Genomic DNA, 27,507 nt, shown 5'->3' on the forward strand with positions numbered 1-27,507 from the left:
GAAACAACATCCAAGCAGATCTCCGGAAAATGAACATTCCATTTGACCCTAGGTTGATGGAAGACCGAACAAATTGGAAAAAAGTTGTACAGTCAGCCAAGACCCACCCCGGATTGTAGCGCTACGTCATGATGATGAGTAATCTTTATTTTAGAGATAAACCCTACCCTAAAATTTTAAAATAATCATATTTATAAAATATGTCCTGAAAATATACCTCCTGTTTTTTTTGTTTTTGCACCATTAAGAACAAAAACTGTTTGTAGAGTATTTGGTGGCCCACCATGTACGGTTCAAATCAGCACATTGTTCTAACAAAGCTGAGACTAAAATGAACTTCTTTAGCTAAGAACTTTCTTCCAAAACTTAACTATAAATAGAGTTAAAAAACGCATAAACACACATTTTTTTAACAAGTAAATTTATGTATTTTTCGAATACCCTAAATAAATATAATAAATTTTTCCCCAACATATTAAGAGAAGCCAATAAACGACCCCATTATAAAAACGTTATATATATAAAAATATGTCTAGTTCTTAATAAATCTCATTTGTCTTTCTATATCTCTGATGTAATTTTCTGGAATATTTATGCCCCTAAAACAAAAAAAAAACAATAATTTACTCAGGTAAGTTCTATAATGTATATGACTTTATGATTTTATTATTTGTAAATTTTATTTTAGGTTTATCTAAGTCTGAAAATTTTAAAATTTGGCAACCGTATTACTGTTCGAATAAATCCATTCGAACATATAAAACTATTTATTAATATTTTTAAAACTTTGTGCTAACTCCATCTTTGACATGTAATGCCAATTTATATATACAAAATAATACCTAAACTATAAAATGATTTTAAAGAGACTAAACAAATGAAAATACTAAAGGTAGAGAAAAATATAAGATATTTTGGTGGGGGTTTGAATCAAAGTGCTAAGAAAGAGATTACAAGCAGAGAAGAGCCTCAAGATCCCGCTCGAAGGACCACTTTATGTAGATAAAATTAGTATCTACAATTACGTTTTAATTTTAGTAAAAGTAGTAAATTGGTATTACATTCAGATAAATTGTATCACGCTATAAAATATTACCTTAGATTCTGAATTTTTTTATCTAGATATTCCTTTATTTGTCTATCCTTCACGATGTATTCTTGCCTTTGAGCTTTACCATCTTCAAACTTTTCTTGCTGATATTGAATTCTTTCTTTTTCTTTACTGTTGATCTGTCTTAATAAATATTTTCTGTGTTTTTCAGTTTCTTCTTTTCGTTTACGTTGTTTTTCTACATCTTGTTCGTGCAACAGTTTTTGTCTTGTCACTACCTAAAATATAAAAAATTAAAATTATTATTTGTCACTGTACTTGTACAGATGAAATGAAAGTTTTTGATTTGGAAGAAACAAATAGTAAGACTGATCAAAGCCATGCTGTCGAAAATTCAATGAAAACATATAATACACAACATGAGACATTTCTGATATGATACTTTGAATGAAAAGTACACAAAAATGTGTTCAAAGAGAAAGTCATGACTTTCTTCTTCAACATTTTGGGAATATTCTTTCATAATAAAGATGATGTTCAAATAAAATCCCTTGGGAGTAAATGTAGCTTTTTAATTCCTGATAAAAGGAAGTAAAAGGTGTTCCTAAAAACAAAACAAAAATTATTAAACTAACCTTCATAAATGCTTCTTCATCTCTAGCCAGTGCAACAGCTTGAGCTTTTCTAATATCTTCGATTTGCTTCGCTCTTGATTGCTTTAGATCATCGATGGTTTTTTGTTTTATCGTAGCTTCAATTTTTTCTTTTTCTCGCCATTCCTTTTCTTTCTGTTACAAACAAAATTTAAGATTGGCAAATTAATCACTAATGCAGAGAATTGTTTATTTAAAATAGGAAACATTTTGATGCAATGGAGAGATGGGAAGATAAGTTAATGCATAAAAACGAGAAATGTATAGAGAAATATTTTTCTAAACAGTTACTTACTTCTTCTTGGGCCCTAAGGGCATTCAATTCATCCATTAATGCTTTAATATCTTGACTTTTAGCTTGATTTTCCGCCATTCTTGCTATTTCTCTTTCTTTGGTTGCTTTATCAAGAGCCTTTTTCTTCTCGATGGCTTCTTCTCGTTGCTGTTTTTTCCTCATAAAGTCAGAAATCTATAAATTTTAACTTATTATAATAATTAAATCGGGATAATAAATACATTGTAAACATTTCTCTTCGATTTTCTAGTATATGTAATATTTAGGGAGAGTGGTATAAGAACATTGGGCTATCTATGACAGCAGATGTCAGTTGCGTATGATGTAATCCTAATCATACGAACAAAAAATTAATTGCTGAAAGCATTTTAATTCGAAAAGACAACTTGTGAGTATAGACCGATTGTGGATAAATGAAAAACATGTGGATGTGGATGAATGAAAAAAATAACATAATTTAAACGAAACAATACATTTAAAACAAAAACAGATAATAAAACCAAGGGATAGTTTTCAAAAAGTAAATGGTGAATTAAAATTAAGATTGTAACGAACTCTGATCTAACCAGCAGTGAAGTTTGACAGTGAATGTTAAGTGATGAACAAAAAGATAAAATGCTTTGAATTTTGAACAACAGCTAGCGAAAATTATTGAAGATGAGGACTATTGTGCTGATCAAGTACTAAACGCTGATGAAACAAGACTGTAGAGAAACAAGAACGCAAGACAATGTAGCAGCTCATCCACACTTAAAACATCCAAACGTTCAAATAGTATTTCTTTCGCACAATACAACAATCTTTATTCAGTCGAGGAAGAACTAAAAAATAAATGTTTAAAGGACTGTAAAAATGATCTACAAAGAGCAGATGTTGTAAATTGGAAAATGAGTGCCATAGACCGAAAAGATTGGATAAAAATATTGCAAAAATTCCAAACCATGGATCCCTGATGCCTTCATCTCTGTTCTATATAAATTAGAATAACATATTTGAATATTAAAGGTAGTTTTTGGTGGTCATCGGTTGGTAATTGATGTTGGAGACGGATTGAGTTGTCGATGCTCACTCTTCAACAAAACTGAAGAATGTCCACCGATCACGACAAATAAGATGAGTTCTACAAATAGAATCTAACTACTTTTGATGACTTAAAAAAATGCGATGCTACTGTTTAAACATAAAATCAAAATGAGCATACATACTCTCATGTCGGATATTCTATCTTCCTCTTCACGAAGAGCTTTATAATATTCGGATTCTTCGTTCGCTCGTCTAAAATCTTCCCGAATTTGAAGCTGAATCTCATGCTTCTCGAGCATCTTTTTTTCTTCTTCCTTCTGCCAAGCTATCAGCGCTTTATTAATCATACGACTTTCTTCTTCGATTTTTTCAGCTTGTATCAATTGATTCATTTCATTTTCCTTTACTTGCTCTTCGACTTCATGTATATACCTAAAAGAAAAGGAATATAAGAATATGCAAAATTTTAACTAAAGGTATGTTCAGAAGCCAAAAATAATATTTTACATAATAAGAATGGGCATAAGATCGCTCGTTTATGACTACAGGAATGTTTTTGTTCACAAATCGACTAGTTTTATAGATCTACTTGAAGATTGGATCTTGGGCTCATGTTAATGGTAATAAATAGGAATGTTGCATTAGAGTTAACTTGTAGATAGTGCGAAAAAATAGTCATAATAGATGATAATAATGGGCATGTAAGTTAACCCTAAAAAGGATATGAAAAGATTATATATTAGACTTTGGAACTAGAAATGAAGATGATATGATAGAATTTACCTAATAGTGGCAGTAGATATGTCGATTGTTAAAAAATTATTTTAAAAGACAAAAGTTAACTAATTACAAAAAAAAAATGGACAAAATCATTCTCAAATAAACTTTCGTAACAAGAAAAGAAGATATTCGAAATTATTACACCTTAGAATATTGTTTCGTATAATATAATAGTTATAGTTAAGGCAATTTTTATCCGAAAAACACAGTCTACAACGATTTATTTGAAAGTAGTGACAGTTTCGCGTATTGTGAACGTGAACATCAGACTGCTTTTTTAAATGGGCCCGTTTTCTGTGAATTTCAGTCAGAACTTAAAAAATCAACAGAGTAGGTAGCGGCATAATTTTTGAATTTGATAAAGAAAGATCGGCAACGTACTGAAATCCTGATAGCTTTCTTCTGCATTCTGAAAATATGAAGTGCATTTGTTCCTCACATGATTAATCTATAGCTTAGGCGAAAGTGAAATAAAGAAAAATAATGTTATTTTTAATTTTGCAAAGTTGACAACCCTTGCTAGTTGGCGAATAACAAATAATGAACTTGATAGCTTTTTCTTTATCTGTGAGATATGAGCGGACCAGTTCAGTCGATTATCTATGGATTTTCCCAATAATTTAACATTATCTTTGTATTCTGGATCAATAAGTTTCAGTTAGTTTGCAGCAAACCGTGTGCTAGATTTAGTAGAAACTTCCTCATGAGATATTTTTAAATCATCATTATTTTTTCCTGATATAACGTATGTCGTATCATCTGCGAATTGTACGGAGATATGAATTTAGGCAAATCGTTGACATAAATAATAAACAAAAGAGGTTCTAAGAACGAACCTTGCGAGACTCCATGTTTTACGGATTGAAAATGGGAGAGATGGCCTTTAGACACAACCGCCTGGTGTCTGCCACATAGGTAAGAACTTATAAGGTTAAGAGGAATATCTCTGATTTTCTAGTAATTTAATTTGTGGAGCAAAATGTCATGTGAAACGCAGTAAAAAGCCTTCGATATCACCTCGCTCACAACATTAAATACTGCATTCATAGTAGAACGAGCACTTCTGAATCCATATTGTGAGTCGCTAAAGTAATTATTTGACTCCAAATGGGAATAAAATTGTTATTTGTTAACCTTTTGAATCACTTTCAAAAAGAAAAAACAATGCTTATGAGTCTGTAATTGTCAGTTTTTGTGAAATCATCTTTTTAATATACTTTTAGAGTATTTTAGTGCTTTTGGAAATACTTCAGTTCCTAGAATTAAATTAATAAGTTGAGTGAAAGATGTTAAAACTATTTGGTAGGTTTCTTTTAAAGAAACATTTTTAAAATGTTGTTATTAATTTCGTGAACGTCCCTACAAATGGCAGTATTAAGAATTATTTGAGAAATATCTTCTTTCACAACGGGGCGAAAAAAAAAAGGTATGAGAGTACGAAATGTCCAAGAGTATGGAATTCAGATCCCTGGACTGACAGTGGCGACAGTGGCGACAGTGAAAGTGAGTGAAAAACGTTCAAATATTCCACATCAACTTCCTTTCTACCGCTCGACATATGTGGGTCTTCTATAGGACAAATGGTTCTCTGGTCTTAAGATTTAATAAAATAAAAATGAAAATTCAAGGAAGAAGTCGAACGAACTAACGAATTCGAATCTAAAGCAAATATTATTCTATGTGATTGCAGTTGTAATCTGATAATAGGCTAAAAAATAAACCCTTATTTACCTCAAAGTTTGCTTCTAGATTGGAAAAGGTTTTTATGACTTTGAAATAAAAACCAATCGAGCCAAAAGCTTCAATTTGACCTTCGGTAACTTTGACAAAATTACTAAAATTTTTAGATAGAAAGAAAAGCTAAATATTAATTAAATCAATAATTTTTCTTGAATATAAATTTTAGAGAAATTGCTTAAAGAGAAATGGTATGAAATATGCTAATTTACCAACGTGGCGAAGTAAAACATCATAGCTTATGAACAAAATATTTGGTAAGTTCAAAAAGAATGTATTTCGTATACCTCTCTTTGTTAATCTCTGCCTTTTCTTTACGTTTTTCTTCTGCTTTTACAGCTCTTTGCCTGGTTTGTTCCATTATTTTTTCCAATCGCTCGTTTTCTTCTTGTAACTGTTTTTCTATTAACTATAAACAAAAATTTAAATACATTTAATTTAAGCCATACTTACGTAACTTAGGAAATTGTGATTATCCCATTCCTTTTCAGAAGAACAACACAATTTATCTCGTACTACCCCTCCGAGAGCTGCCTCCCTGTTAGGGTACAGCTCGTCATGCTCGGTAGTAGTCGCTGATTATATGAAGTAAACACAACTTCAAGCTTAGCTACTGTAAAATACTACTGTACAAAAATTGAACCTATTGCTATGTATACCTTTTTTTCGGCGATTTGTGCGTTTCTTATAGCTCGGCATTTAGTTGCTAAAATTATTTTATTAGCTTGCTTTACTTTGTCATCTTGTTCTATCATTAACTCCTCCGATCTTTTAACTAAATATAAATTCTTTTTTGTAGCTTCTGATTCAACCTAAAAGTCATTAAAATATATTCCCTCCGTTCAGAAATAACTGTGTATAGCGTAGATTTTTCTCGTCCAATATAAGTATGCGATTTCTATAAAGATTTATATTTTAAAAACAGAATCAACAGAAATCTCTCTATTAATGCCAACCATAAAGTACCTTCGCCTATTTTTTAAAAAAAATTTAGACTGTTTGTCAGTGTGTAGTATAGTGTAATGTACAATTTTATGTTTATGACATTTTCAACAGATTGTTGGATATGCCAAAATTGACGAAATGACCCTGAAGATGCTCTAGGAAGCGAAAGTACTTGGGCAAGATTTAATTAATAAACTGTGCTCTATATCTGCCTTTTATTTGATCAAAGTTCATTTCCACAAGGAAACTAAGTTCCTGTAGTTGGCTGTATACCATATATTAAAAATTTTTTAATAAAATCCTTTATAAAAAGGTATATAAACACCCAGTCGGGCTATGTTAAATAGACAAAACGTTTTCGAAATAAATATTCCATCATCAGTGTCCTAAAAAAGTATTTAACCACTTAATTAAAAAGAACATGAAATAATTTAAATTTTTACCAAGGTTAATGTAAAATGTGGTTAATACTTACAGGTTAATACATGAATGTAGCCACTAAATATGGGGGTAAAAACCCTTTAAAAATTACTAATTGAAATTTAGTTTACCTTATTTCTTGTATAAAATTAAGATGGTAAAGTTACCGTTGGATTGGTAACATGGCGACATATAACTCTACATTAAGTTGCAAGTCCTGAGACGATATGTCTACGAGGACTTTAAGAAAGCAACTGATTGAAATGACAATCTTGACAGGTTATGACGGAAGTAGTAACAGAGCAGTCAGTGTAACTGTATGTGTCTATTTAAGACAGAAGCCAACGTTATTTAAAATTGTGAAAGTTAAAATAAAAATAAAAAAAAAATTATAACAGTATCAATCATCAATGTTGTTGTTTTAAATTATGTATGTGAGATGAAATTGTGGTGAGAAAATTATGTGATTATAATGAAAAAGACAGTAAAGATTCCATTTCACGTACAAATCGTCTATGTATCTGTTTATACGTATTTCGCTTTAATAAAGCTCATCAGAACAGTTATTCATAGGCGTTCTCAACGTGAAAAATAGATCTTTTCTGTCTTTGGGAAGCAACGATAAAATGGCTTCGAAACGGACGCAATAGCGACATCTGATAGAAAAATCCGTAAAATAGTTTCGAAACACAATTCAGATAACTGCTTTAATCTAAGCCTTCTATAAATTGCAAGGCATAGCCAGACGTTGATAAAGATGTTAATAGAGACATGGGGAATCTAAAATTTGCATTCCACGACATGTCTCCTCAACTAGGCAGAAATCGTTAGCGAAATGGTTTCTTGTACTCATACAGAGTAGATCCGAATAAAATAAAATATTAACATCTTTATCAACGTCTGGCTATGCCTTACAATTTATAGAAGGCTCAGATTAAAGCAGTTATCTGAATTGTGTTTCGAAACTATTTTACGGATTTAATATCAGATGTCGCTATTGCGTCCGTTTCGAAGCCATTTTATCGTTGCTTCCCAAAGACAGAAAAGATTTATTTTTCACGTTGAGAACGCCTATGAATAACTGTTCTGATGAGCTTTATTAAAGCGAAATACGTATAAACAGATACATAGACGATTTGTACGTGAAATAGAATCTTTACTGTCTTTTTCATTTTATTCGGATCTACTCTGTATGAGTACAAGAAACCAATTCGCTAACGATTTCTGCTTAGTTGAGGAGACATGTCGTGGAATGCAAATTTTAGATTCCCCATGTCTCTATTAACATCTTTATCAACGTCTGGCTATGCCTTGCAATTTATAGAAGGCTCAGATTAAAGCAGTTATCTGAATTGTGTTTCGAAACTATTTTACGGATTTATGTGATTATATTTAAGCAACCAACTATACAAGTGTCAAGTGGTGTGGTGAAAAAGATTCTAATATAAGGCCCTTTATGTTTCAATAACATTTGGTACCTGGAAAATGGAAACTAGACACAGGTGGAAAGTTGGGTTCTTGAAAAAGTATAGGAATTAATATATTTAATATGTGAGAATGTTATTGAGTGAATGAATTAAAACTTTTGTAATATAAAGTTCATGTAAAATTTGACTTATAACTCAATTATATAAGGCCCTGTATGTCAAAAAGCAACATTTGGTACCTGATAAATGTAAAACTTCTTGAGTTACAAGTTCATGAATATAAATATCTAATTAAGTGTTAAATACACTTAGTAGTGTTTAACAACTTAGTAGTGTTTTAACAAAAGTGTGATTTTATTAAAAATTTTTCAAAGTTCATTTATTCGAGCATTCAACCTTATATCAATCAATTTTCATAAAGCGTTTGACACGATCGAAATAGACAGCCTTATAGAAGCAACGAATGACAGCAGGATTGACCATAGGTATAGTGAACTTATTTACAAAATTGCCACTATGACTGTTAAGATATACGATAAAACCCAACCAATAAAAATAAAACGTGGGATAAGGCAAGGAGATTCATTGTCACAGAAATTATTCATAACGGCATCAGAGTGTGCCTTTAAGATGGTCAATTGGGACCACAATAGACGCCAAAAAGCTTAACCATCTCCGTTTCGCAGATGACATTGTCCTTATCACAGATAATTTAGGAGAAGCCACGGATATGTTAAATCTGACTTTGACTTTGCATATTCGAAGGTGGGTTTCAGAATGAACTTGACCAAAACTAAGTTTATGACAAATATGGTCCCCAGTAACCATTTAACTGTTCAAGACAAGGTGGTAGAACTGGTGGAGAAATATACGTATTTGGATCATAAAATAAGAATCAGCAGGGATAACCGAACATGCGAAATCCAAAGACGAATTACTTTAGAGTAGGAGCCTTTGGAAAACCGCGAGATACACTTAGGGTCGACATATCAATTAGCCTCAAAAGAAAAGTATTTGACCAATGCGTATTACCGGTCATGACCTATAGGGCGGAAATTATAACTCTAACCAAGACAACGGTTTCGAAAAAAAGTTTTTTTGTGTACCAATAAAAGAAAGTTGTTTCTCATTACAATACATCGCATCTTATTTAGTACAGCTGAAGTGCAATTGGTCAAAATTTATGTGCAAATACTTTAGCTTTGCAAATAAAAATCATCTTGAAATTTCTGCCATAAACAAACAACATTAGAATATTGAAAATCAACTTGGAATATGATTAAAATGCCAATATTTTCCTAAAAAACCGAAAAAGGGGCGTCAAATGTGCCAAATGTCAGGTAACTATTTGCAAAGAACATATCAATTCCTGTGTTAAATAACTACAGTCTGATTCAAAAGATGAATGACCATATCATTTACAGTTTATATAATTTTCTGATACATACATATCTGATATTCGCCTATTACTATAGTATTGCCTTTTCTGGGGCTTTTTGGGGCTAAATAGTAGTCTGAAATTCCCCTTACTATATTTTTCAATTTTATTGTCAAACTTTTTCCGACTCTGATATTAAAAGTACCTACTCTTTTTCTTTTGTAATGTTCGTAATTCCCTTGATTTTCTTACATACATAATTTTCTGGTAATAATCTCCGAGACTGGTACAACTTAACGACTACAGAACTTTTTAGAGCAGCAATTAATAAAGTTAAAATAGCCTTGCTGGTCGCCAACTTCCGGATTAAATCTTGCTCTTTAATGTGAGATAGTCAATATTGGTCTTCTGCTGGGGTGGTACCATCTATTCCATACTTGTTTCTTTGAGTTACTATTTTTTATATAAGTCCTTTATTGTCCTTACATAACACGTATAGAAAATGTTTTAAAAATCATATCTTTTTTAAAATAGCAGCTGCATTTAAAGAGCTGCATTCAAAAAATCGAAATTGGCATTTTTCAATGGAGATCGCGATAGAGTAGAATATTTTCTAGTAACTGTCCTATTTAAAACGAATAAATACAAAATATTGTTAACAAATCTAACACCTTGGCCTAGTTTTACTATTGATGTTTGTTTTAAGTTCGCAAGATAAAGTAAAAATAGTCCATTATCAAGACCATTGTTAAATACACAGGGGGAATTCCATACAATGAAAACTAGCAAAACATTTCTTATTCAGTTTATTTTTGAGGCATAACATCTTAATTTTTTGTGTTGAGTGTTTTTGTTCATAATTTCTTTTTCTTCTTCTTCTTTTTATATAGATATGACTGACATGTTTGCCAATGTGCCTCCAGTAATTTGTCGTTCAATTGTTTTCGTAGTCTACCCACTGATCGTCTTCCTATTGGGAACCGTCTCTCGCTGTCTTTACTACTCTATTTGTTGTTATTCGGCTTATAGCATACACTGAAAAAATTCATTTCATTTTTCTGATTTGGAAAACATTTATTTTCCTTCTTTTTCTTTAAGTGCCGTCTCCCGATCGGAGGTTGGATATCATCATCACTATCTTTACTCTATCTACTGCTGCTCTGAAGAGTTCTATAGAACTGCATTTAAACCAGTCCCTTAAATTCGTCAACCATGACACTCTCCTTCTTCCTATACTCCTTATTACGTGTCCCAGATATTGTAAGTTTCTTATTTTTATTGTATTTATTTTTCCGCATTCTTTGCTTATTTCGGTTGTTTGATCATTATTGTCTGAAATCCAGGTTCCTAAGTATTTGTATTTATCAAGCCTTTCTATCGGTACATTTCTCAAATGTATTTTTTTTTTAGCCCTTTTTCTATCCGAATTGTCGAATAAAGGCCTCTCCCATTTCTCGCCATTCATCCCTGTTGTGTGCTAGGCGTTTCCACATTGGTCCTGCGACTCTTTTGATATCGTCGCTCCAGCGCATTTGAGGTCTTCCTCTTGGTCTCTTCGCATCGTACGGTCGCCAGTTTCCTACTTCTTTGTCACATCTACCATCTTCGAGACGTTCGTTGTGTCCAGCCCATTTCCATTTTACTTTAGCTGCTTGTTTCGCGGCGTCCTTTATTTTTGTTTTGTTCCTAATTGCTTCGTTCGTTTGCCGATCTGTTAGTGAGATACCAAGCATCTGTCGTTCCATGGCTCGCTGAGTTTTTCGAATCTTGTCCATGTTCTTTTTTGTGAATGTCCAGGTTTGAGCTCCGTAAGTGAGAACGGGAAGGATACAAGAATCGAACACTTTGGTTCGAAGGTTTTGGGGTATCTTTTTGTCCCAAATGTATGTTTGTTGGTATATCTGTTTTCTTTGTTATTATCATGTATTTGGTCTTTTTTTATATTCATTTTTAGTCCATATTTTTCACAGAAACTGTTTGTTTTGTTTATCAGTAATTGAAGTTGTTCAGCAGAGCTTGCCATAATTACAGTGTCATCTGCATATCTTATGTTGTTAATAGATCTTCCATTAATTATTATTCCTTCACTTTGAGATAGTAATGCTTCTTCAATTTCTGGACTGGGTTCGTTATCTATTACGATTTGTGCTCTTGTGATTCCAGTAGAGGTTTGTTATTATTCGTAAGTCTCTATGGTCTATGTTTTTTGTCTTTAGAATTTGGACTAATTTGTCATGCCTTCTTTGTCAAATCCTTTGTCAAAATCAACGTAACAAACATGCACATCAACATTCATATCCATGCATCTTTGAGCTAACATATTAAAAGCAAATAACGCTTCTCTGGTTCCTAGTCCGTTTCTGAACCCAAACTGACTATCATCTATTCCTTCCTCCAGTTTTTCTTTTACACGACTATATATTATTTTCAGGGATAATAATATTTTTCTTAGATAATCAAAATTCTGTAGAAATTAGTAGTAGAAATGGTCACGTGAAGCAAATGAATGAAGATAGATGGCCAAAGAAAGCTTTAAATTACATACTCCAACAAAGAAGAAGAAGGGGAAGGCCTTTAGTTGTCTGGGAAGAAAATGTACGGCACATAATTAGAGATAGAGCCATCAAAGTAGACGAATGCATGGACATAAAGCGATGGCGGTAGAAATGCGAGAAGCGGCAGAGGCTTTAGGAACCTCGTTTATATTTTATGCAGTCGCCATCTACAGGAGTATTTCGAAGTATACTAACCGTGACCATTTCTCTCATTTGAAATGTTCTATATACTTCTATATTCGTTTTACCTATATGTACCTATATTGCTATTATGATACGGTAAGGTTCATTTACCACCAATTGACACAACATTTATTTATATAGGTTATTTGCAATTTTTTGGGGACGAGTACCCGAATAAAAACATAAAATTGTGTGACAAGATTATGGATTCTTATATATGCAAATGTTGGTGTAATTACATTAAAAGGTTAAAAATTATAAAGATATATAACAATAATCAAATTATAAGTCAAACTTACCGCTTCAAGTTTGGTCCCAGGCAAAGCTTTTTGGGTCTTTTGGGTTTTCATCAGCCAGTCTTTTCTAGCTAAGCTTTCTTGCTGAATTTGGTTTCTTTGTCTTTCTGCATCTTGAATCATTTGCATTTTTTCATTAAGTGTCATTACCTACGCAAAATAAATTAAACACCAAAATAGTTATATGTTCTTATAAGATCCCTCCTGTTTATTCAAAGTATTTAATACATATATCTTTACCTGAAGTCTTCCAGTTGTTTTGTATCTTTGTTTGAGACAATTATATCTTATAAATAAACACAAAAAAGTAAACACTTCCTCCTGGGTACAAATATGAAGAGAGAGAATAATTTATGGTGAAAAAATCTGAGATTGACGGAATAGTAGGGCATAAAATACAAATTGCAAATAAGCAGTGGAAGAAAAACTGTTCCTCTGGTAATAGATATTATGTTCAAGTTTGTGTCTGACATCGTATAAACATACTTACCTTCGCCTGTTTCTCAAGTCTCTTAAATTCATTCGTTGTTAAAATCGCTGGTGTTTCAATAGGGGCCCTATCGGGAACTATTAATTCTCTTGTCAAAAAATTATCAATTTTCTGAACAGTTACTTTTGCTTCTGTTGCTTTTGAAGGTTTGTAGTGAATATAAACGCCATGGAGCTTATGGTTGCATTCTTGCAAACTAAAATATGAATTTTTGTAATTAACAACCTAACAAAAACTGTTATTAGAACCGTTAGAAACTTATTACAACGGCAAATAGAACGAACATTACAAAAACGATCTTTTTGTCATGTTTAACGATATTTTGGACAATTATTAGTACTACCAGTGTGTAGCGGAAGGGTGGGTATAGTGGCTACTGCGGGCATAGTGGTCACTGGTTGTTACTGCACGCGTCCGTCAACTCTTTCATTTGAACGTCATCTTAGATGTGTTAAAGGTGTAAGCTGTTCTGATCATTTGTTTAAAAGTTATTGAAAATTTCGTGTTTTTCAACATCCTGATATAAGGTAAGTGTATTTAATTAGTTATTACAACCAAACTTTTATTCATAATACAGGCAAATGATAGTAACGTCTGAAAAGAGGCGTATTTAGGCTACAAAACGATATGTCTGTGTAACGCCTTGCTCGATTCGTTTAGCCGGTAGTGTGGCATTTCTATAATGGCGGCAAAGTAGCCACGTCTGTGGCCACTATGCCCGACATAAAGTAAAACATATTTTCATTGAAAAATAATAGTATTGTATGTTGTGAAGAAAGACGGGATGCCTTATTAAACGGTTGTTAAAACTTACAATGTACCTAGAAACACACTAAAACGTCCCTTACTAAATAAAAATCAAGACGATACTGACAATAAAAAAGTATTAGGCCATTTTCGGGCTGTTTTCAACGAACAGCAAGAACAGCAGTCTCTTGGAGATGGAGGTACGTTTTTGAGGATTACTCTAGCTGATTTGCGCAGCCTTGCTTACCAACTAGCTGAACGGAACAACATCCCCCATGGTTTCAATAAAGAAACGAAATTAGCAGGAAAAAATTGGGTATCTGGGTTCAGAAAGTGCCATTCTAAGCTTGTGTTAAGAAGGCCTGAGGCGACTTCAGCAGCAAGGGCGCAAGCATTTCACAAAACGAATGTAACCATGTTTTTTGACATTTTGGAGGATTTTCAAAAACATCACTTGTATCCTCCTCATAGGGTTTACAATATTGATGAAACTGGACTTATGACTGTCCAGTCAAAGTCTGCAAAGGTTTTTGCTCTAAAAGGGCGACGGCAAGTTGGATCTCTTATTTATGCAGAGAGAGGTGTTCTCAGCACATTTGTAATTTCTATGTCAGCTGGGGGAGTTTTTATTTCTCCTTTTATCGCCGTCCCTAGACAGCGGATGAAAGTGGAACTTCAAGACGGCGCTCCACCTGGAACAGCTTTTGTTTGTCATCCTTCAGGGTGGATGCAAACTAAAATTTTCACGCAATGGTTTGACCATTTCTTGAAGTTTGCGAGGCCATCCGAAGACGACCTAGTTTTGCTCATACTTGATGGACATTCCACCCATACAAAAAATCTTGATTTCTTTGAAAGGGCTAGAGAATATATATATACAAGGATTCCCACAGTTTTCACTGTATTCCTTCACTCAACCGTTTTCTCCAATTTTTCCTATTTAGCCAGTCCCCTTCCTGTAGGTTTCTTCTACTCATTGCTTCGTCCACTTCATCTCTGAAAGATCTTCGGGGTCTGCCTCTCTTTCTTCTTCCTATCGGGCTCCACTCTGTTATTCTATTTATCCACCGATTTTGGTCTGCTCTTCTGACATGTCCGTACCAGGTTAACCTCTTCTGTTCGATGTAGTCTATCATGTCGGAGTTCATTCCCATTCTCGTCTTAATCTCCATGTTATTTATTCTATCTCTTCTTGTTACTCTGCAGCTTCTCCTAAGGAATTCCATCTCTGTTGCTCTTATTTTGTTTTTGGTTTTTTTATTTATTGTCCAATTTTCACACCCATAAGTAAGGATACTTCTTGTCATGGTATTATATATTTTTTTCTTTGTTTTCATGCTGATGTTCTTATCCCATAGTACCGGGTTCAATTTTCGTATGCAGTCTCTTGTTTGTCCTAGTCTATTTTTTATATCTTCCTCCGTTGTTCCTTTGTTTGATATTATGAAACCTAAATACTTATACTTGTCTGTTCCTTTGATTTGTTTACCTTCGTCTATTTCCAGCTGTTTTATTTCTGTATTCTCCGTTGTTAGGTATTCAGTTTTCTTTAGGTTTATTTCCATCCTATTCTTTGTATATTCCTGCTCCAGTTTTCTCATCATAAAACTGAGAACTAGAGAAAATCACTAGATTTTTCTGCAGCCATGACCACAGAAATTTCCGTGCAAGATTCTATCTCTCTTCAAGAAGCTGAAAATCAAGAACTGGATGTTGAATATCAAAAGGAAACTTCTGCTGTGGTGCCAGGAAAAGATTTGGAGATTCGCAACAAAATATTCCTCGACATCAAGAGACACCACTTGCAAGTACGGAGAACCCTTGCCTTCTGAAGAGATAGATTTCCGACCAGCAACCTATGATCAAACGCTTAATTTCCTATGTTTTTTAATGACCACAGACAAAATGTCACTGTAGGATCTGGAGATCCAAACTCTACATTCGTTCTAATCTCTAAAGACTCGCCAAAGACAAGTAGGTACTTTAACATTCCAGTCCAGTCCACTATATTATTTCAGTACTTCATGTGATTTAATCAGCAACTCCAAGGGCAAGGGGCACTATACTTTTGCTGTAAGCCCACAGGATATTGTTCTAATCCCTAAAGCAAATATTATCAACCAAGAAAATAAGCGAAAAAAAGGAACAGCTGCAGTTTTGACCTCAACCGCTTTCAAGATGGAACTAGTAGCTGCAAAAGCAGAAAAAGAAGAAAAGGAAAGGCTTAAGAAAATAAAGCTGGAACTGAAAAAAGGAAAGCAGAGTAACAAGAAGAATAAAGGAAACAAAGAAAAATTTAAATGAAAGCAGAAAAGGAAATCAAAATCAGCGAAGCCTGCTTTATTTAATGACTCGAACAGTGACGTGAGTGATACTGAGTGCCTTTTCTGCGGAGACTTATATTCCAAGTCAAGGGAAAATGAAGGATGGATTAAGTATTCGGGCTGTTTACGATGGGCACATGAAGCTTGTGCTGGGTGTCAAGAAGAAGACAATAACTTTATTTGTGACGTTTGTAAATAAACCCAGTGTGAAACTTTCTTTTTCTACGATGGCAATAATGTTTTTATTTTGAAAATACACTTTCATTTAGTATACAAATTCAGTTTAAATTTGACATATATATCAAAGCATATATTTTAAATCGGGCAGTTTGCCCCACCCCGCAGGGCAAAGTGGCCATTTGGTAGGGTTAGGGTAAAAAATATGTATCTAAAAAATTTACCGAGATAAAGTGAAAATTAAAATTGCCTTATGTAGCTAAGTATATAGGATATCGTATGTTAATATATAGTGTAAGTATTTCTTATTTTTTTTCAAGATAAAAAAAATATTCCTTAACATGGCCACTTTGCCCACCCTTCCCCTATATTTATTATCGTTTTATTATTACCTTAAATTACCATTACAAACAAAATAAATATCTACTTACGTATGGTCTCCTTTTCGTCTGCTAAGAGAATTTTTTCCAGTAGGAGTCATTTTTATAATATTTTAATATATTTTCACGTATAACTATCGCTTCATTAACCAAACTTTAAAATAAACGTCAACAAATTTCTTGTTTACTATGGAGACGGGTTGCTTTTTATTACCATGACGACGTCTCAACCGATATCATCTCCTCCCAACCAGAAAGAAGTGAGTGTTTTGGAAAAATTATCAAACTAAATTAAATTCAACATCGACGAGTCAACAGAACCAAATATAGGAATTGAATTACAGACGTACAGAAAGCTCTATTAATGAGTGACTCGAACGCTGAAGTCGGAAGAGAAAAAGGACAAGGACAAAAGAACACAGTAGTAAACTGGGAAAGCTCTATATCGAAATTAGCAACGGTAGAGAGGATAAGCTCGTTCAATTGTCTAAAATATTCTTGAATACACACGTGAAGATTGTATACCTAAAGTCGGTTCGCTATATTTACGCGGGTTTCGGATTAAAAATTTTATTGTAAGTACCCAGTTTTAATTACCTGCTCTTTGGGGAAATATCAACTGGTCAAATGAAATGAAAAATAATCCATAACTTTTTTTAATTAAATAATAATTGAAAATCTTTTATATAATTGACAGTATAATAAGGAGAATTACTTCATTAATGGAGTCTAATGTGGCTAATATAAACCTAATAATAATTTTATATTACACTTCACACAGAAAATATGGTCTATGTATATTTGTTCCATGGAGAGAATTTCTAATGAAAAAAAAAAAATTTAACTTGCCAACAAAAATGAAAATCAGTCATTATCATCAAAAATATCATAATCGTCATCATCATCACTGTCATCACCATTAATTGTTATTATGATTGGACTTATTTCGTTTATTTTATTTTCACGAGTCCACCAATCTTCTATTAGTTTCTCGCACTTGAATATACAGTTGCACCACACTTCTGGAGTTACAATTGAAATTTCGCCAAGTTTTCCGAACTGCGTCGTCGCTATAACCGTTAGGCCCAATATGGTTGTCATAATATTGTTTTGCTATTCCCCATATATATTCGATGGGATTAAACTGGCAATGATACGGTGGCAGACGTAAAACTTGATGACCGTAACTTTCAATAATCTGATCCACAACAAAGGTTTTTGGTTTTGCGTGGATATTTGCCAAGCGTAATAATTCTGATTTTAAAATATGTTGTGTAAATGGTATATGTTCCTTTGTCAACCATTCTTTAATTTTATTAACAGTCCAAGAATTCGTTGGACTTTTGTTTAATACTTCAGAATGGTAAGGTGCATTGTCTAAAATAATTACGCTGGGCTCACTTAAACCTGGGAGAAGTTTTTCATGTAACCATTTTACAAACATTTCTGTGTGCATATTATCGTGATAGTCACTTGATTTTGACTTAGATGAAAATATTAAATCAGCACCTTCTATAAAACCCGATTTCCCTCCTGCATGTAAAATTATGTGTAGCTTCCCTTCTCCATCAGTATGTTTGATAGACTTTACGTTATCATCTTGCCATATTCTCTTGGTTGCACCCCTAGAAAATATCCATGTTTCGTCTAAATATATAAAATTTGCCCTTTCTTCTTTTAATTTAGAATATTTTCTTAGAAAGTTAATTCTTTTATGCACAACAGAACTTCTTTCACAAAGGGCTTTTCTGTTATCCTCCTTTGGAAATTTGAAACCCAAATTATGTATTACTTGCCATAGACTTGTTCTGCCAATTTCGTCAAATTTTCTATCTTTTAATTCCGAGAGAATTGTATTTAAGGTCACATGTTCCTTGTTGGCTCGCATTCGATAAATGGTATCACGAATTTCAAATTTTTTTCCATCTGGAATATCTTTCGTTTTCAATGATAGGCGAGTTTTTCGGTGATCTTCTTTCGGCCGTTCATTATTGCGATTTTGTAATACTACTCTTAGTTTGGTTTCACTAATTCCTAGAGCATCACATACGCGTTGTTGAACAGACATTACCGATTTTAAAGGACCGCCATTTTCTTTTTCATCCGTAAAATACTTATGTACACTACAAATTAGACTATCTACATCTAACACACGTCTAGGCATTTTTAAATATTTTCACCAAACATACAATGTCAACACTGGCAAAGAATCAATTCAACTGCAATATTGTAACAAATTTATACCTACCCTAATGTTATTTTAATGTATTTTAAAATATGACCATTAATGCAGTCTTTACCTAATTTTCTGGTAAGTCGTTTACTGCAACTGGTTATCAATGAGTCATTAGCATAATTTTGTTAATCCGAAACCCGCGTAAATATAGCGAACCGACTATACGTGGAAATCTCCAGTTGAGAACATTGGAAATAGCGTAAGAGACCAAATTCGCCATAAATAAAAAGCGTTTTACAAATTCAATAAAATTGCTTAACCCAATTATGAGTATAATTACGTATATATAATGGATAATTCTATAATGAATTATCTAACACCTTAAAAAGCCCTCCCAGAAAGGATTTAACTTTGATTATGGGTGATCTAAATGCCAAGATTTGTAAGGGATAATCAGGAAAATTATTAGGGCGCTTTGAATGGGCTTGGAGAAGAAATGAGCGAGAAGAAAATACACCCTATTGGGAGAGGGAGGTATTAGCAGAATAAGAGAGTGTAGTTACTAACACTTGCTTCAAACTCCCATACAGTAAATTATATACATGGGAATTACCTCAAGGTACCCCAGGTCGCATAGTGAGAAAAAATTATGATTAATAAAAGATTCCGTGACAGCATAACATCAGGTGAAGAGATACCCAGGAGCCAATATCAAGTCAGGCCATAACCCACTGATTGGAAACATTAAACTCAGGCTAAAGAAAATTCTACTGTCAACACAAAATACGACATCAGGCTAGCAGGTTACCGTAGAGACAGGATTCTCCTGCCTCTGTACGGATAGACGATGTTTTTAGACCATTAAGCTAGTGGTCCGCAACTCTTTTGCTTTTTTTGCTCTATGTTTGGCTATTTTATATATTCTTCTTCTTCCCTGGTATTAAGTTGTATCTTAAAGTTCGTGTAACTTTCTCACTAAGGTCTAGTTTTCAGGTCGCGCAAGCGCACTAACATGTCTTAACAACCCTTTACGTAGCCGGGACCGATGGATTTACCTGCCCTTCGTTTTGAAGTGCATTTACGTGACCGTATAGTTTTGAAGATCTGTGTTCGACCTATTTTCTTGCTTATTTTACCTTTTTTGTACTGAGATGTAATCCATATTTCCTTCTAATTTATGGTTTGAGCATTAGGCTTTGAGGCCTTCCGTAACTATCAGAGAAGATGGCTGTATTATCCATATCCTGTACCTGACATTATTCAATTTCTTCAAGTTTATATATATATATATATATATATATATATATATATATATATATATATATATATATATATATATATATATATATACCTTCATCTACACAATCTAAGGCTTCATTAAATATGTTGTCAGAGTAAAGATTAAACAACATGGGGCAGTGGGGACAATACATATACACATCCCTATCCCATCCATAATAAACAATTTATTGCTACTTTAAAAATATTTATATTTTAAAATAAAACGAAATTCGATATAAAAAATATTTATAATAAAAAATATTCGAACTAAAAATAAAAACACTTTTTAAAATACAATTATATCACTTAACCTTAATACATTTTCATTACAAAAACTAATACAGTAGAGTTCATACAGCAAGCTTTTAAGTTTTAAATAATATATGTGATCCTTCTGGCAGATTTTTCTTAATTTAATAATGTCGCCATCATTTTCCAAATCACTTAAATACTGATGAACATCTTGCTCATCACTTAATTCGATCAGATGTGTAGCGTTTTTTATCAGAGTTTGCTCTGATATAAAATGGAACAAATCGATGTACTCTTGAATATAAAGATGGATACTTTCATCTGGAAAATTAAATAGAAGCATTAATTTTAATTACAACCAGTTAATATTTCGACATTTTATACAGGATTGGAACTCTACAACATGGATATACACGGTGGTAAACTTTTGTAACATTTCCGGTTTATCTGTTATTAGATGAGATACCCAAAAAAAGTTATTTACAAAAATAAGAGGTAGCTGAAACATTTTAAAATTAGTTAAAAATATACAGAATCTTCCATAACACTGTACTGCATCAAAGATGTTTTTTTTTAATGAAACACCCAGCATTTTATTTTAAATTTAACATCTGCTTCGCTTCCTTTTTACAAGAATACAAATGTTTTGTATTATACAGAGTGTATAAAAAGTTATAACCAATTTTCAATGAAAATCATAACAACTTCAAGACCCTGTGTAATTGAAAAGGTATATAAAAGCAATGATATGAATATTAATTAGGATCTACAAATAATAAACGTTTGATACTTACAATTTTGAGACCATATATACCGCAACAAAGATTTCTCAGCCTTATTTAAGTCAGAAAAATCTAACATCGATGATAATATCTTATTTAGCATGTCATACTGTTTAGTGTTTACCATCGAATATGCTAACTTCACCAGTTTGTCCCTATGATAAGTACTTTTTACATCGTATACACTCTCAGTTAAAGAAGCATTTCCACTGCCTAGTAGCTTTTTTATTAATGTTTCGTTGTGTTCAAAAAAATATTTTTTGGGTACTTCTAAATGGTATTTTTTATCCAGTCTTTCTATATTTCTTTTATTTATAGTAGCTGTAATGAAAAAAGGTAAAAATTTAATGAACTAGAGTAAATGTTAATATTATTGGGTGAAAACAGACCTCCCACAGTATTTTTCACAGAAACAGGTTATATAAAATATTGTACATTGGGTTTCCAAATTTAAACATGCATTTTTAATTTCTGCAATGCAGCTCTTCACTTCTAATTGATTTATTAAAATAATAAAATGTAATAGTAAAATAAATAGAAAAAGAATGAGAGAGTTCACAGTTTGAATTTAAAATGCCCACAAATGCCTTTAATTGATCTAATTGACATGTTTCCAAGATTTTAACTCACTTCTAAAGCTTTACTGAAGCTCTTCTAAATGCAATTGTTCCTTGTCCACATAAAGTATACATTCCATCTGTATAGATCTCTAGGAGTCAATTTCGACTCATAGGGGTCCATGAGAATGAGAAAAGAAATTGAGATCCTACACAATGCGAATGGGGGCTCACTTGAAAGGACCATTATAATTCATTAAGTGGCATTTATGGAGTATATCTTACTGAGTGGTTTACAATACAAGTCCTGTGTGGGGTGCCTCAATGCTCTCACCTCTTCTATTAATTATTTTCGTTAAGTAAATTGATGATTGTTTCCAATATAGTAAGTTTTTGTGTTCAACTTAATGCTGAAAAGTGTAATTTAAAAATTTTGTAGGATAATGGATGATAATACCCATATAAAAATAAAATAAAAAATATTAGACTTAAAGAAGACTTCACTGAGCATGGAAGAAAAAATTTACAAATCTATAAGTAGAATTAACAATATAAAATATTATTTATTTATTATCAAAATGTTGGTGGATTAAGAACAAAACTAAAGTCTCTGAAAATTGCCATAGCTCAATGTAATTATCATATAATCATTTTGGTGGAAACTTGGTTAACTTGTGAATATGGCGATGCAGAATTAGGACTTATTGGTTATAACGTGTTTAGAAATGATCGTAATCCTGCTTCTACAGGAAAAACTAGGGGTGGAGGTGTGCTGATTGCTGTTAAAAATAACATAAGTGCGCAGAAAGTGATAATCCCCGATTGTGAAGTAGAACAAATTTTTGTATCGCTGAAAGTTAATAATAAGTGCATAGTTTTGGGTGGAGTTTATATCCCTCCTGCATCCGACCTAAATGTATACATGTTGCACTGCAGTTCAGTTGAATATGTGATGGAGAAGTGTGAAAACTTGTTACTGTGAGGTGATTATAATTTACCAAATGCTTCCTGGAGTAATGACAACTTTGGATTAAATGTTGAATGCCCTGAAGACTACCCTGCTGTGTATTTGGCTAATTCTTTTGATTATTTTAATACGTTTCAAATAAACAATTTACCTAATAGTCGTAATGTCTTTCTAGATTTAGTATTCACTAATTTAAATAATGTTGATGTAGTTATTCCACTTGATTCACTATTTGATAATAGTATCCACCATTCACCTATAATTGTAGAATTAACTGGTTTTGAAAAGCATGATCAACTGAACTACGAGGAATTTTATTATGATTTTAAAAATGCAAATTACATTGGATTAAATGATTACTTTGCAAATTTAAATTGGGACTTACTTTTATCAGATGATGTGAATTACAGATTAGCAGTATTTTATGATTTTATGTTTACAGGTTTTGACTTCTTTGTTCCGATCAAAAAATTTAAAACAAGTTCGTTTCCGATTTGGTTTAATGGTAAATTAAGGAAGTTGATATATTTAAAAAAGAAAATACATAACCAATATAAATTATTTGGTAGAAGGGATGATTATTTAAGATTTTCTCAGGTAAGAAATGAATGTAAAAAAGTTTCCCCTCAATGTTATAGTAACTATTTGAATAATATTGAGAATGGGATTCTATCTAATCCTCGACATTTTTGGAAGTATATCAATAATAAACGTAAAAGTTATAATCTGCCATCTAATATGTTCTACGGTGATAGTACAAGTGATAATGCTCAAGACTTAGTTAATCTACTTGGTAAGTTTTTCTCAACTACATATTCTAATTCTAAAATTAATCAGACCCCAATTTTTAACTATCAGCAGAGTGTAAATGTGAATAATTATAGTATTGAGGTCTCTGACATAATTGATAGTGTTTTAAAGATGCCTTGGAAATTATCGCTTGGACCATATTGTTTGCCAGCTTATGTTCTCAAGCATTACATTTTTACTCTTGTAAAACCTATCTGCTACTTATTTAATTCCTCATTGAGTACCGGCATCTTTCCTAATCTTTGTAAGACTAGTTATCTAACACCAATTTTCAAATCTGGTAATAAAAATTATGTTGAAAATTATCGAGCGGTTTGTAACCAATCTGTATTACCCAAACTTTTTGAGTGTCTTGTAAATAACTTTTTGACATGGAATTGTAAAGATTTAATTGATGTTGGACAACATGGCTTTTCTAAGGGAAAGTCTACATGCACGAACTTAATATTGTATACGAATTTTATAGCTAATTCAGTGGAACAGAAGAATCAGGTTGACGCTATCTACACAGACTTCTCAAAAGCCTTCGATAGAGTTAACCATGATCTGCTTATAATTAAATGGATATGGATTTGGAGGTAAAATAATTGAGTGGATAGGTAGTTATATATCTGGTAGATGTCAATATGTCAAATATGGAAATTGTTTATCTCAACGAGTATCTGTAACCTCAGGAGTTCCTCAAGGGTCTCATATTGGACCTCTCTTATTTAATATATTTGTTAATGATATATCCTCAGTGATTAAAAATAGTAAATTTCTAATGTTTGCTGATGACCTTAAAATATTTCGAAGAGTTAATAACCTAGTTGATGCCTCTTTGTTACAGAATGACATTAAAAGCTTAGCTAGTTGGTGTGAGGTAAACATGCTATACTTAAATATACAAAAATGTTTTAAAATTACTTTTGGAAGAACAAGAGAGTTTGTAAATTATGATTATTGTATAAATAATGTACCTTTAGAGGCATGTCATAATATTAAAGATTTAGGTATAAATTTTGATTCTAAACTAACTTTTAAACATCACATTAACGAAACTTCAGCTAAAGCTTTAAAAATGTTGGGATTTATTCTTAGAAACTGTAATCAGTTTTCAGTTCAAACTTTAAAAATGTTATACTGTAGTTTGGTTCGATCAGTTTTGGAGTAGTTCTCTCATTTGGTCTCCTTCATGTAACAGTGACATCTACAGTATCGAGAGAGTTCAAAATAAATTCTTGAGGGTATGTGCTTACAAAATTGGTTTTATTAGACATCAATACACATATGATGATATACTGTCAATACTAAATATCTCATCACTGCATGATAGAAGATGTCAAGCGGATTTATGTTTCCTTTTTAAAATTATGAATGGATATGTTCAAGATCCAGAGTTACTAAGTTTAATAAATTTTAATGGTAATACTAGAAGAACTCGTAACACTGAGATTTTCAACATTCATTTCCACACTACGAATTATGGCCAAAATGAACCCATTACAAGAATTTTACGAACTGCCAATGAGCACAGCAATAGTTTAGAGTTATTTGGAATATCTACAGCAACATTTAAGAAATCATTTGAGAGATTTTGAGCATTATTTAATAACTTAAGCTACTACTTTAATTGAATTTTGTTTGATTTTAATTTTGGTTTGTTTTTTATTAACGCAACCTATAAGCTTTGTAAAGGTTGACGTCATATTTCTGTAAAAATGGTATATCCGTTAATTAAATAAATAAATAAAAATAAATAAATAAATTATTGATTGCATTTGTTTTAGGACTATCACAAAGTATGATAAACTTACCAATTGCTTTTAATTTTTTCTCTTTTAATTTTACTTTTTTCAAATAATATTCCTGAACGCTGTTCTCAAAGATATTACTTGTATAAGCTTTCAAATCAGAAGCAATATTATTGTTAAGATCTGCTTCTTTTATTGAAATAAAGTTTTTATTTAACTGTTTCAAAGCACATGTCATATAATCATCATAATTATGTTGTTCAGGAATGACACACAAATTATTAATGAATCCCTAAAAAAATGTATTGTTAATAATATTGCCTCAATTATGGCTGCTTTATGTATTTGATTAATTATGAAAAAGGTGATTATTCACCAGTAATAAAGACATTAAAAATATTACAATTATGCATATTTTTAATATTTGATTAATAGGAGTTTTACTTCAAAGGAATACTACACATTCTGCCTGATATGTGCTTCCATATGTGACTATATTCTTTGTTAAAAGTATGGTATATTATATAAAAAAGAAACCAGTCTAATCCTGATTCTAGGTCATCCAGAAACAAAAGATTGTGATATAAATTTGCATTAGGTATGCCAATTATATATTTTGTATTTGGATATTGTCTAATATCATCTAATATTCAATAACTAATTTAACAGTTTTATATCATTGACTAAACAGAATAACTATAGGAAAAAACAACTCATTAAATACTTATGTTACAGCTATTTCAGCGTTTTATAATAATAGACTCAATAATAAAAAATCTTTCATTAAAATATCTTTCATTTCAAGAAAAATAAATCAAATGGGAAAAGAAAAAACAGAATAATATTGAATTAGTATTGAATGGACAGAGAGATGCAATGAAAAACACCGGTTCAAGATGCATACAGGTTTAATCATAGTAGACAAAAAGCTGCCATGAATTAATTTTTAATAATTACCAAAATTTGTTGTCTTTTGGACCTACTATCACATGAATTTCGTTTATAGGATTGGTAAATCATTTCAGTGAGATTCTTTGCAATTATCTTCGCTGCTTCAGGTTGATTTTTTGAGTAACTAACATTAACATTAGAGCCTTCAGGTTTTTCATTTTTCAGTAAAATTTGAAAAACTCCAGTTTCTGTCATTTTTCAAAAATGTGCACCTAACCATAGAATTACAGTATTTTCCTTGTCTAAGGTATTTTGAATTTTGTGACTTGACAGACAAATGACTCCTAGTTGATGAACAAGGTTGGTTAAAGACAAGTTGCATGTTAACTATGACATTGACAGAATAATAACGTCACTGTGACGTCACTCAAGAGATCAGTTCTACGAATTATTTGAGAATAGAACAGAAGTACGCTAAAGTTTGTTTTGCACTACATGTGTTATCCATAATTCAAAAGTATGTACTCAAAATAATTTAAACAAGTTAATTGTATTCAAATATAGTATATTTGCATGCTTTAGTCACATATATACACTAGAAAGAATCTACTTTTAATTTAATTAAGTATTAGTGCTTTTCTACTACATATATTTAGTTGCAATTATATTCTACTATTTCTGTAACCCTGCAGATATCTCACACATTTTTTTAAAGATTGAATGAAATAAATAGTCATTAAAATTCCAAACGTATATATATTTTTTTAATTTCAATCATTGTTGCTTTCCCAGTTCATTTCAAGGAGTGAATAAATTTGAATGTAGCATTCTCAGTGACGTCATTCCCATTATCAGATTCTCGGCGCTGATTGGTGTAAAGTTACCACAAAACCTGTCTTTTTACTAACCTTGGTTATTTTTGTTGACACAGAACATAACCAAAGATAAAGACATAAGCTCTAATGTCTTTATTCCCGAGGAACCGCAAAGTGGGCGACGCCTGATGGTAGATTTCAAAAGCATCCACTTCGGGAAAACCTTGAAATTGTCATTAATTTGTATACATATTAGCGTTGATTGAATAACCCAAATTGGGTTATTCAATCAACGATATTAGCGACCGGTTTATATTGTAATTAACAATGACTTCGACTTCAAAAAACTATTGCAGTGTTCCTCACTGCATTGCAGGCCCCC

The 27,507-nt window shown here is 32.0% G+C and overlaps 2 protein-coding genes across 2 annotated transcripts; both read right to left on the reverse strand.

Moving 5' to 3' along the window:
• Positions 1-411: 411 nt before the first annotated feature.
• On the reverse strand, positions 412-17,041 carry LOC140435485 (cilia- and flagella-associated protein 45-like). The gene is made up of 10 exons (XM_072524218.1): positions 16,913-17,041; positions 13,234-13,429; positions 12,747-12,893; positions 6,199-6,351; positions 5,827-5,948; positions 3,205-3,454; positions 2,000-2,173; positions 1,687-1,839; positions 1,097-1,329; positions 412-599 (listed from the first exon to the last, which is right to left on the reverse strand). Exons 1-10 carry the CDS (start codon positions 16,960-16,962, stop codon positions 533-535), a joined length of 1,545 nt encoding a protein of 514 aa, XP_072380319.1. The 5' UTR covers positions 16,963-17,041; the 3' UTR covers positions 412-532.
• Positions 17,042-20,552: 3,511 nt separating this feature from the next.
• On the reverse strand, positions 20,553-26,611 carry LOC140435486 (uncharacterized). Its single transcript, XM_072524219.1, has 4 exons — positions 26,377-26,611; positions 25,483-25,711; positions 21,365-21,673; positions 20,553-20,891 (listed from the first exon to the last, which is right to left on the reverse strand). Exons 1-4 carry the CDS (start codon positions 26,563-26,565, stop codon positions 20,605-20,607), a joined length of 1,014 nt encoding a protein of 337 aa, XP_072380320.1. The 5' UTR covers positions 26,566-26,611; the 3' UTR covers positions 20,553-20,604.
• Positions 26,612-27,507: the final 896 nt, after the last annotated feature.

This window comes from Diabrotica undecimpunctata, chromosome 3 (genome assembly GCF_040954645.1).
Source record: "Diabrotica undecimpunctata isolate CICGRU chromosome 3, icDiaUnde3, whole genome shotgun sequence".
Classification (NCBI taxonomy): Eukaryota; Metazoa; Arthropoda; class Insecta; order Coleoptera; family Chrysomelidae; genus Diabrotica; species Diabrotica undecimpunctata.

Bases quoted from the DNA above. Each gene is read 5' to 3' on its own strand.
- LOC140435486 (XM_072524219.1), bottom strand. From the start codon at position 26,565: ATGACAGAAACTGGAGTTTTTCAAATTTTACTGAAAAATGAAAAACCT. The intron at 25,712-26,376 runs GTAATTATTAAA...ACATTTTTTTAG, and splicing joins CCAAAAGACAACAAATTTTG to GGATTCATTAATAATTTGTG. The intron at 20,892-21,364 runs GTAAGTATCAAA...TTAATTTTCCAG, and splicing joins GTATATATGGTCTCAAAATT to ATGAAAGTATCCATCTTTAT.
- LOC140435485 (XM_072524218.1), bottom strand. From the start codon at position 16,962: ATGACTCCTACTGGAAAAAATTCTCTTAGCAGACGAAAAGGAGACCAT. The intron at 13,430-16,912 runs GTAAGTAGATAT...TTCATATTTTAG, and splicing joins AGACGAAAAGGAGACCATAC to TTTGCAAGAATGCAACCATA. The intron at 600-1,096 runs GTAATATTTTAT...TTTTTGTTTTAG, and splicing joins AAAAAAATTCAGAATCTAAG to GGGCATAAATATTCCAGAAA.